This window comes from Carassius auratus, chromosome 27, assembly GCF_003368295.1.
Source record: "Carassius auratus strain Wakin chromosome 27, ASM336829v1, whole genome shotgun sequence".
NCBI lineage: Eukaryota > Metazoa > Chordata > Actinopteri > Cypriniformes > Cyprinidae > Carassius > Carassius auratus.
This window is the reverse complement of record NC_039269.1, coordinates 20,199,901-20,211,197: the sequence shown is the minus strand read 5'-3', so window position 1 is coordinate 20,211,197 and position 11,297 is coordinate 20,199,901. Positions and strand designations below refer to the sequence as shown.

Sequence of the window (11,297 nt, the reverse complement as noted above, 5' to 3'; positions counted from 1 at the left end):
CGTCCGCAAGTCCGTGATGCTTTGCGGCTTAAGTTTACATCGCTCAATTATGATGTAAGGGCAGCTAACTGCTAATGCTAACTGTTGCAGTGTGCCGGAGAGATGGCGGCACTTCTTCAGCAAACGCTGGAGAGAACCGAGATAAACAAACTACCGAAAGCAATTCAGAACAAGCTCGAGAAAGTTCTGTCAGAGCAGCAGACGGAAATAGACTCTCTGAAATCCCAGCACGAGCGATATAAAGCAGACTGCGGTGAGTAACGCTAGCAGGCGGGCCAGACAGTCATTCAACAGTCTTCTGTTCTGTTTAGGTATCATAAGTGCATTTATACTGATTCAAGACTTTGAAGAACATGTTGTCTGGTTAATTATTTTGTAAAAGCTTGTTTGTTCCGCACATATGAGCTACTAGATTGTGTCTACTGCAAAATTCTTAATATAAGATAATTCTGAGAGTTGGTGGCAAACCACAGAAAACGTTTGGCTCATGCTTGTTTGTTTTAACGTTTTTTAGCCTTGAACTTCATGTATGCAATTGATCAGATCTCTAGATAAAGAGATGTTATAAATGTAATATAAGTACACAAAGCCTCCCCTTTTAACCATCATTAATTCATTCTTACAGTTAATTCAGTTTTAATAATAAATGCGTTGCCATGAAGTGTCAAAGGAGCTGTCAGTAGGATTTGTCGCAGTAAAATGTTACTTTTTTTCTTTTTTTAATGAACAGAGCAACAGTACTTTAATCTTGAGAAGAAGCTAACTGAGAGTCAGGAGCAGTTCTTGTCCCAAAGCAAAGAGTATCACAGTATTAAAGAGGAGAACAGCCGTCTCGGTAAGTACTATGTGTTGTTTTGTTTTTAATATGGGGATTGTATTGATGTGGCATTAATGTATGTAACATAAGTGTGCTTGTTCTTTCTTAAAGCTGAGGAACTTAAGAAGTTAAAAGATATAGAGGAAGAGCAGGGGACAACGCAAGAGGTAGCTACGATTCTCTCACCTGTCATGCTTCATACGGACCTTCATGCTTGAGCAGTTAAAGATGATGAAAATATCCCAATGTTTTTGCATTTCAGAGTAAGCCACCAAGAGCCAAGTATGAAATCGAGGCAGAAAACCGAGAGCTCTCACGGATGCTTGAGAAGAGATCTCAAGAAGTGGAAAACCTCAGCGGTATTATGAGTTATTTATGACACTGTCGTTTGCATGAGTGATCAAGCTTGTCATTGACTTTGGAGTTTAATGGCGTAAACCAAATAGGATTGTTTTCATTACTTAATTGAACAACTTTAAGCACTTTTGGAGCACCAAAATATCAGTCCAAATAGATGTGAAATTTCACAATTCTCAGTACCATAGCAAACCTTCTATGTTTTGGACCTCAGTTTTTATTTATTTATTTTTTTAAGTTAATTATTAATATACATTATTCAGTAATGTTTTGGTCAGTAAGATTTTTTAAATGTTTTTAAAAGAAGAGTCTTATGTTCTCCAAGGCAATTTATTTGGTTAAAAATAGGCTAGAAACACAAATATTGATTTTGAAAAATGGATAAATATTTCTCTATTTGAAAGTATAAATAAAAGATTCCTGTGTTGGCAAAGCTGAATTTTTAGTAGCGAATACTTCAGTCTTCAGTCACATTCTAATATGCTCAGTTGTGCTGCTTAATTTGTATTTTTTTGTAATTTTATTTATCCCCCGGGATTCATTGAGGAATATAAGGTTCAAATAGCAACATTTATTTGAAATGGAAATATTTTTTAGAATTACTTTTGGTCAGTTTAATTAACCAATTTAGTTTTTTTTTTTTTTTTTTTCAAAAAAAATTATATTGACCCCAAACTTGGTTTAAATGTTAGTATGTAAAATGAAAACAGTGGAATGTAGCTATTAGGTATTTGTAAATGAATAAATATTAGGTATAGTCAAGTAAACCGTTGGTAAAAGTTGGTTTTTAATTTAAAAGTACCAATGCTTTTGACATCCATAATTGCTAAAATGTATCTTCTTTTTATTATACAGAGGATCTTAAACGTCTCAATGACAAACTTGTGGAGACCAACACAATCAAGATGGAGCTCCAGCTTAAATTAGATGAACTTCAGTCATCTGAGGTTTCCATTCAGGTGAATAGTGACTCCCATTCAGTCGTTCTTTCTCTATAATGCAAGAATACATCTGATGACAAGTCCATACATTGATTTGATTGTTTGAAAGGTTTGCTGTGTTTCTTTCTCATTAGTATCGTGAGAAGCGGATGGAACAAGAAAAGGAGCTCCTTCAGAACCAGAACACATGGCTGAATTCAGAGCTGAAGAGTAAGACGGATGAGCTATACAGACTATCCAGAGACAAGGGCAAAGAGATCCTGGGGCTCAAGTGCTCTTTAGAGACCAAGAAGGAAGAGGTGTGAGGAATTTGAGATCCTTAGTTATCAGTTGAGCTATATCCGTATTAGATTCTCTTATATGCAACAGTCTTATGTACTGTCATAATCAGGTGACCAGACTTCAGGACCAAGTGAACACGCTGAAGAAAAACAATGACAACATGCAGAAGAGTACCGAGGACATGATGAACAAGCTGAAAGAGGTTCACTATCCCATTCCTGTTCTTATTTAGTTTACCATTTCACATGGAAGAAAATTTAAATGAAGGTTTTGTTTTGTCTTCTGTTTTAGGCTAAAGACCAGCGGGCCTCCATGGAGGAAAAGTATCGCAATGAGCTGAATGCTAACCTCAAACTCTGTAATTTGTACAAGGTCAGTTAATGTTGATATCTGTTGTGCAGGGTCTAATGTTAACGTATGGTATGATTCAAATCTGAATCCTGTTGTGTTCACAGAATGCAGCAGCAGACTCCGAAGCCAAAAACACTGAATTGAACAGAGCTGTAGAAGAGCTCAACAAACTGTTGAAGGAGGCGATGCAAGGTTCGAAAATTAAGCATATTTAAGTTAATCTACTTTATATATCTTTGTCGTTTATTTTAGTTCATTGCTGTAGCGTAGACATCGGAGAATGGCGCTAACAGTCAAGATCTATCTAATTTTTCACAAATTTCAATTTAATCTCTTCTAATATTTAAAAATAGTTAATGTAAAAGGATGGTTGAGGACATTGCATTGTGGGATATACTATCTAAAATACTGTGTAGTATATTGCATGTTCAAAATATGTTCACAGTATGCATTCTGTAGATGTAGTAGTATTGTAGTATGCTTCCATAAACATATCTATTGTCTTGTTTTAGGTTTAGTTACAAATGTTCTATCATTGCCTCACTGTGAATGTTGTCAAGTTTAGATGTTATGTGGTGTTAAGCAGATACTCTGTCTCTAATCAACAGCTAATAAAGGCACAGAGAAGAAGCTGTCAGAACTGCAGAGTGTGAGGGAGAGAGCAGAGGCTGATCTACAAGAGAAGGTCAGGCATCTGGAGAAAGAGCTGGAGAACGCCAACACACGGCTTGCAGACTTGAAGCGGAGAGGTAATAATGAGCACAGGCTGAAGAATCTCTTCTGGGTAATTACATTGTCATCTCATTCATTTTTTATTTGTGTACTTCAACAGGTGTTCCAGCTCTCACCGAAGAAGAGCTGACAAACCTCTCTCCAACTGCAGCTGCAGTGGCCAAGATTGTTAAGCCGGGCATGAAGCTAATGGAGGTATAGAAGAGGTTTTTCACAAACAACTAATTTTGTGTGTATCAGTATAAGTAACGTTCCTACATTTGCTTTCAGCTGTATAATGGCTTTGTGGAGGCGCAAGACCAACTGCACCTGGAGAAGCTGGAGAACAAGCGTGTGCACAAGGTTCTGGATGAGATAGTTTCGGAGGTGGAGACCAAAGCCCCCATCCTGAAACGCCAGAGGGAAGAATATGAAAGCATGCAAAAGTCCATGAGCAGCCTTTGTGCCAAACTGGAGCAAGCTATGAAGGTTTGCACACATTTGAAGTAGATGGCAGAGGAGAAGAACACATGATGGTGGTTTGGTGTGACATTAATCTGTCTTTTCTCTTGCATATCAGGAAGTCCATCGGCTGCAGAAGGAGACAGATGAAGCCAATAAGAGAGCTTTAGGGCTAGAGAGAGATAAGCAGAGATCAGAGAGACAACTAACAGACATGTCTGAACAGGTAAGCCACTCACTGACTGTCTGTTGTAATAAACATTGAGATGTAACACTTAGGGGTTTGCAGTATGTATCTATAATAATATTGAAATTGTTGTTTTGCCTTAAGCATACACACTTTCTGTGTGATGTAACCTATTAGAAAGCAAAATTCTATATATGGGGGCAAAAATGTTGATTCTGTATGTATATGGCACAAGCAAGTGTGCTGTTTTCCCAAATATAAGCACGATTAGAAATGTGTAAAAAATTTGTAAGTTTATATCGTGTTACATTTTAGTCTGAATATTGTCTGTTTCGTTATCGCACACCCATATCAACACTTAATCTTAGCCTCAGACAACACTGTAATTCTTATGACAATCGACATACGTTTCCACACTCTTTTTTTCATGATTCAGGTTAGTGTGCTGCTGGTGGAGGTGGAGGAAGCACGTGGTAATCTGGTGGTGCGTGAGGATGTGAGCTCAGCGGTGAGCAGCAGCTCTGAGGTCCAGGGCTCACGGCAGGTGGCATTCCGCAGCGTCCAAGAGCTTCAGCAGCAGAACCAGAACCTGCTGGCCCAGATCAGAGATCTGGAGGAGCAGAGAGAGAGGGACCAGAACCAGGCGAAGACTGCCAGGTACTGACCATCTACCTTACATTAGTGCTCATCTTAGAGAGGGTCTTCCAGCACACGCGGCAGTATGGATAAAATCAGTAAAAACTAAAAAGAAACATTCTCACCAGGCAAACAGAGTTGGAGCAGAGTCTAGAGAAGATTCAGAAGGAGCTGGAGCAGATAAAGGAACAACTAAACCACCAGAAGCAGCTGGCTGACTCTGCCACCCGGCAACGAGACATGTACCGTATCCTGTTGCAGACAGCCGGAGTCGAGCTTCCACCACAGGGTAAAGATTTACCCTTTAGGGTTTGCACTCACACTAGGCACAGTTGCCTTGAGCCAAGGTCGAGCGCGATTATCCCACTCCCCTGCTGGCCTGGACTCACTTTGCACTTTTCTGGGCCGGAGCACTAGGGCTGTCGTGGTTAAGAAATTTCCCCTGCGGTTATTATGTGTGGCTCAACATCGGGATATGCGGTTTAACATACCTAATTTATCCTGATTTTGCTGCATACAAGGCTCTATCGTTGAGTTATGTAGCATATATTGTTGCTTTTTTAACTGACAGAGAGACACGTTTTAAAAAATTTTTGTTTATTGTTAAATATTTTTTTTTTAAAGAAATCAAAAAGTTCTAACATGTATTACACACGTATTTGTGCGTGACTTTGGACAGCAGCAGAAATCTAGACTGATTATCGCACCATCACTGGCCCACCAGGACAGTGGATTCGCGTTTGAGTCGATGCACTCCTCAAGCAGATATCGTGTGAGCTCATTATCTGCTCACGCTCTCTTGGGTATGGGCACTGACTCGGAGGTTGTCCGTGACTTCAGCAGGTATGCCTGTTACTTTCACGGCTGTATTTTTACAGATTTCACAAAGGCTTCAGCTACTCCTAACTGTCGGCCGGTACCGGTATCAGCTGTTCTTTTTTCCTCCCATAGAAAACCGTTATAAGAAAACGCTTAATGTGGCTCAATGTACTAAGACAGTGATTTTTAAAAACCAAACTCACTAAACATTATACTTATAAAGTATACTATGTAAAAAAATAAAATAAAAAAAAACCTGATGAGCCCTGATTATGAATGCAAGTCGTTTCATAACACGTTAAGCCTTATGATGGTTTTCTATGGGAGGAAAAGACTTAACGTGTTATTAAACGCATTGAATTCATATTCAGGGATCATCTGATTTTTTGTAGATAGCATACTTTATTCATATGATGTTTAATGAGCTTGGTCTGTTAATATCACTGTATTAGTACATTAAACCACGTTAAGCGCTTTTCATGTTAAGCATTTTAGAATGCCCCGATGACCTCAAATTATATGTATTGCTGCGTCACAGGAACCTTTTTGCCGCAGATATCGCATATCGGCTCATCTAAATTCGCTGGCTCGCCCTTTTCATTGGGTTGAAAGCCGAAATGTTCCCAAACTGGCAACGTGACATTTGGTTTTGGTACAAGATCGACGGCTCGCGAGTCGTAACATTCAGTCGTAACCATATTGTATCATTTATTTAACATTGAATGCACAGTGACAAATTTAAAAAACAAGAACACAGCCACAGCATAAAAAAAAAAATTAAGTTTGCTGTCAATGCTATTCTTTATTATTCTTATTTTAAAAAAATTCAAAACCACAACTACATCACCTTGTCTTGTCCTAGTAGTGCCTATTTACCGTATACAATGGCATTTGAAGCATATTGTATGTATTATAAACAGTGAAATAAGCGTGTATTTCACTGAAATTCCAGAATCGTATCAAGCTATGTAGCGCATAGAATGTTTATGGTTAACCAATTTAATATTCTACATCTTATTCTTTCCGACAACAAGTAACTTGAATGCAGCAAGGTCATAATCATGACTTCATAGGTGGGAAATAGCAGTTTTCGATAGATTATAAAGGGTGTTAGAGAAGCGCTCCCCACTCAGCACAGTGAAGTGCATCATTTTGTGGTTCATTATTTTGAGTCTTTGGGACGCGTTGACACACGACCACCTCACGAAGTTTTCCTCAATATATTGCACTTTTGCTGCTCAGAAAATGTTCATGCAATGGTATACTGCATGTATCAGAAGTTCCATGATCCAGTGCGGTTAGCGCTCACACTAAATGTGTACCATGGCCAAGCCCAACTGAACCATGCTCTGGCCCAGCTCTTCCAAGCTAGCCAGGGCCAGCTAAACGTGCCACGCCATGATCACACTAGTCAAACGATCCAGGCTTTGGGGTCAAACGCACTCGGGCACAGTCCAAAACGCCTATTGTGAGCCAAAACAGTCTCTCTTTTTCTGGCTTTTAACCCAAGTGTTATCTAAAGGAACTCATTTGTCTGTGTCTGTGTCTGTGTTCAGGTTCAGAGGCTGGGTCTCAATCCATAACCCCCAGCAGGACAGGACCTATTGCCACCAGATCTGCACCTCTGAGGGCTGCAGCTACAGAGTCTGTCCAGGCAACTCAGGCTAAAGCAGCACTTAAACAGGTTAGTCATATTGACTTGCTTTAAAAGGTTAAGCTAAAAAATGTAATGTCATTTTATTCCAAGCCTGTATGATTTTTTTTTTATTAAAAAGAGGAGCATAAACATTGTGCTAGACTGCTCTTTTTTCATGTTCTGTGGAAGTAAGTCTAACGGGTTTGGGATGACAAATTTGAGTAAATTACAATTTTAATTTTTGAGAGAAATATCCCCTAAAAATGACTCTAAAGCACAAATCTAATTTGAACCTTTAGTATAAAGCATTAAACTAAATGCTTTCTTCTCACAGATTAATGATGCATTTACAACATATAAAAAGGAGAAGGCAGAAAACGACAAGCTTCTGAATGAACAGATTGAGAGGCTTCGTGGTCAAGTGTCTGATCTACTCTCACAAAAAGCTAAACTTTCCTCTCAGCTGGAATTCGCCTTCAAACGGTGAGCACAATTTGCCTGAAATATCTCCCATTGCAATCTAAATATAAGATGGTTTTTAATTTTTTAACCTGAGCAAAGCGACCCAAATACACAGCTGCACATGTACAGTTTGATGCATGTGGCTTTCATCATTTTCTTTCTTTTTTTGCCAACACTTCAAACACACAACACATGCTCATTGGTTTTCCATGCTACTAAAGAGATCATGAAATGGAGAATCAAAATGTTCTTGATTTTTCATGTATATTAAGAGGTTATACAACAATAAAAAAAATACTGCAACTTGTAATTTCCCTCAACACGCCCCTTAACATGCGTCGTCATTGTCTGGAATAAATTAGTTGTGTTCTACAGACCTTAACTTTGAACCGTTGGAGTTCAGACATATATTGCTATATCACAGCATTTGCAATCTTAAAGGGGGGGTGATATTGAGTTTTCACTCAATATCCTGTTAATCTTGAGTACCTATAGAGTAGTACTGCATCCTTCATAACTCCAAAAAGTCTTTAGTTTTATTATATTCATAAGAGAAAGATAGTCTGTACCGATTTTTCCCGGAAAAACACGAGCGCCTGGAGGCGTGACGTGTGGGCGCAATTAAAGAATCACGAGCGCCAGTAGGCTTTTGCGTTGAGAGCGTTTGGAAGCTGTGACAACTGTGAAGGCTGAAACTGAACGAGAGCAGCAGCAGCAGCAACGACTCGCTCCGAGCGGGGCTCGAACCCGGGTCTCCGATGGGAGGCGGATGCACTAACAAGGAGGCAGAGATATTTTAAGCAGTTTTACTCACCGCCTGTGGTTCCAACACACAATCGTGACCCTTTTTCGTTGGGACTGCATCATCCTTAAGAAATAAACGATACGCAAATCCGTCGTCAAACTGGGCCTTGTTTGTTAAACAAGCATTTTAGAAATGCAGGGAACAAACACAAACACTTGCACAACTCCGTTGATGCTCTGTAAAAATAAACTCCATCCACTGGTCCCTTAATGCTGTTTTTTCTTTGGTAATCTGTGCGGGGTTGTCCTGCCCTGGCAACCAAAAATACACTTCTTTTGTGACATTTCGCGACGCTCTCGCTCTGATCAGTGTGCTCAGCCTCTCAGTGCTCTGCTCTACGGGAGCGCGCGCTCTTCCGGCAGAAGTGCCCTTAGGACCCATATAAGGAAATTCCGCTCCATCTAACGTCACACAGAGCCATACTCGAAAAAAACTTTCCGAAACTTGTGACAAACCGGAAGGAGTATTTTTGAAGGAGTATTTTTGAAACTTTGTCCATGTTTAGCATGGGAATCCAACTCTTTAACAGTGTAAAAAAACTCAGTATGCATGAAATAGCATTTCACCCCCCCTTTAAGTATGAAAGCAGTGGGTGTTTACTTCCACTTCTGCACGAGAAAAAATATTATCATTTTTACGGATACTGGAGATTTTTCGGTGCAAGCTTATTAAACTAACATTGAGAACCATTATATAAAGTGTGATGAGTTTTCTTAGTGGAGAATGTCCAAATACAAATTGAATTTAAATATATGAAATTGAATCCAAATTGCATCTAGCTTCTAAAAGGAATGAAATCGTTCAAATCTAAATTGGTCCATGGCAGGTATGAGATGCTTCAGGAAAATGTGAATGCCTTTCGACGAGAGATTGAAGCCCTCCATGAGAAGAATCAAAAGATGACTGCCACTCATCAGAGACATGAGCAAATCATTCACACGATGACTCAAGACCTAAGGGAGGCCAATGAGAAACTGGCCATGGCTGAGGTAAGAAGAAGGTATAATAAACTGAATGGACTATCAACAAACCATTCAGTTTAAATGAAATTGTTTTTCCCTCTATTTGACAGTTGCGTGTTGAGAACATTCGCAAGGAAAAAGACATTTTGAAGCAAGTGGAGAACAGACTGACCCAGGAGAGAGAGTCCATCCTGACTGAGCAGCGGGGCCAGAGCCTCCTGCTTACCAACCTCAAATCCATTCAGGTACAGCTTGTCCACATATCCCAACCAACTTTGTCAAAGCACTCTTATCTTTGAGCCTTTTCTTTTAACTTCCTCAATATGTTACAGCTTACCATGGACCGCTCTGAGACTGAGACCAAGCAGCGCTACAACAACCAGATTCAGCATTTGGAGAAGGAGATCATTCAGCTTAAGAAGAAGCTGGAACAGGAAGTGGAACAGAGACACGCACTGGAACGCAACCAAGATGTAAGCTCGTAAAATTCACTTCCTTTTTAGTAGGGTCATTTACAATTGTCAACTAGTCGGTGGACCTGTCTACACCTGACTAATGTCTCTCATTTCTATCGACTAGGTTCACCTGCTGGAGGCTAAGAAGCAGTTGGAGACACAGACAGCACTACATCAGAAGACTAAGGAGCTGCTAAGAACTGCTGAACAGCAACTGAAGAACAACGAGAACCAGAGCACGGTGCCTAAGCAGCCTGTTAGGACATTACCCAGAGGTAAACATAGAAGGTGAAATTGTGAGTGTCATATTTTCCAGTGCTGTGTAACTCAAGGTCATGTGATGCACAGTTTCAGCTCCCAGTGTTCCTCAGCAAGAGGTGGATGAGCTCCGTGCACGTCTACAGCAGACCGAAGAACAGAATTCGGACCTGAAGGAGCGTTTGAAGAGCACCACCACCCACGTAGAGCAGTACAGATCCATGGTGCTCAGCTTGGAGGAGTCCGTAAACAAAGAGAAGCAGGTATTAGTCTGCTTCAACCTGATCAGAAGTCATGTGACCATAGTACAAAAAAAAATATTGCCCTGTGTTTCACTTACAGTTGGCTGAGCAGGCACGCACCTCCACTGACAGCCAGCTGAAGACATTGCGGGAGTTGAACCAGCAGCTGGAAGCCCGGTTGGTGGAAGCAGAAAAGGAAAAGCTGGAGCTCCAGCAGGAGAAGATGAAAGCTGTGGAGAGCGTTGAAGAACGGGTATGGAATCCACTCATCCATGTTTTTTGTAGCTATTTTAAATAGGAAAGTTCTGAAGATTAAAACCATTTGTTTAGGTGAAGGAGTTGAAAAGGAGCATGACAGACATTCAGACAGAGCTTCAGGATACCCTTCATAGAGCTTCGGAAGCGGTTGCCCAGGAGCAGAGAGCCACGCAGGACAGCAAACTACAGGTGGATGTGATCCTCCTGGGTCAAGTCAGATAATTGTTTGTTTCTCACAACTACCCACTGATTTTCTTTGATGCTGACCTACCTGTGTCTTACTTCGGGTTTCAGGCTAAGCTGGCTGCAGAGGCTCAGAATAAATATGAGCGAGAACTCATGCTGCATGCTGCAGATGTGGAAGCCCTACAGGCTGCAAAGAAACAGGGACAGCAGTCAGTACTGTCCATGAAGCAGCTTGAGGATAAAGCTCAAAAAGCTGCATCTGAGCTGCATCAGGGCCGTATCGACTGGCAACAGCAAGAAAAGAGACTGCAGGTAAACTCTTGTTGTTGGCAAACGTAGAACTGGAAGATGCATTTCTTGATTCGGCTGAAAACAAAATATATTTTTTTAAGGAATGTTGATAATAGTTTATAGTTTTGGTGCCCATCGACTTTTCTTATTTTATTTTTTGTCTATACAGTGGAAGTCAA

At 40.4% G+C, this 11,297-nt stretch overlaps 1 protein-coding gene across 1 annotated transcript in view; it reads left to right on the top strand.

Moving 5' to 3' along the window:
• Nucleotides 1–53: 53 nt before the first annotated feature.
• The window catches only part of LOC113045802 (nucleoprotein TPR-like), a 26,721-nt gene continuing 15,477 nt past the window's right edge, over nt 54–11,297 (top strand). The window contains exons 1-25 of the mRNA XM_026206467.1: nt 54–253; nt 731–835; nt 929–984; nt 1,080–1,176; nt 2,030–2,133; nt 2,250–2,414; nt 2,507–2,599; nt 2,689–2,769; nt 2,853–2,940; nt 3,357–3,497; nt 3,581–3,675; nt 3,751–3,948; nt 4,040–4,147; nt 4,545–4,765; nt 4,873–5,033; nt 7,120–7,247; nt 7,534–7,682; nt 9,293–9,455; nt 9,539–9,673; nt 9,761–9,901; nt 10,008–10,158; nt 10,232–10,404; nt 10,484–10,636; nt 10,714–10,830; nt 10,936–11,139. Of these exons, the coding sequence (XP_026062252.1) occupies nt 103–253; nt 731–835; nt 929–984; nt 1,080–1,176; nt 2,030–2,133; nt 2,250–2,414; nt 2,507–2,599; nt 2,689–2,769; nt 2,853–2,940; nt 3,357–3,497; nt 3,581–3,675; nt 3,751–3,948; nt 4,040–4,147; nt 4,545–4,765; nt 4,873–5,033; nt 7,120–7,247; nt 7,534–7,682; nt 9,293–9,455; nt 9,539–9,673; nt 9,761–9,901; nt 10,008–10,158; nt 10,232–10,404; nt 10,484–10,636; nt 10,714–10,830; nt 10,936–11,139 (3,378 nt within the window). The 5' untranslated portion in view covers nt 54–102. The remainder of the gene's footprint in view (nt 254–730; nt 836–928; nt 985–1,079; nt 1,177–2,029; nt 2,134–2,249; nt 2,415–2,506; nt 2,600–2,688; nt 2,770–2,852; nt 2,941–3,356; nt 3,498–3,580; nt 3,676–3,750; nt 3,949–4,039; nt 4,148–4,544; nt 4,766–4,872; nt 5,034–7,119; nt 7,248–7,533; nt 7,683–9,292; nt 9,456–9,538; nt 9,674–9,760; nt 9,902–10,007; nt 10,159–10,231; nt 10,405–10,483; nt 10,637–10,713; nt 10,831–10,935; nt 11,140–11,297) is intronic.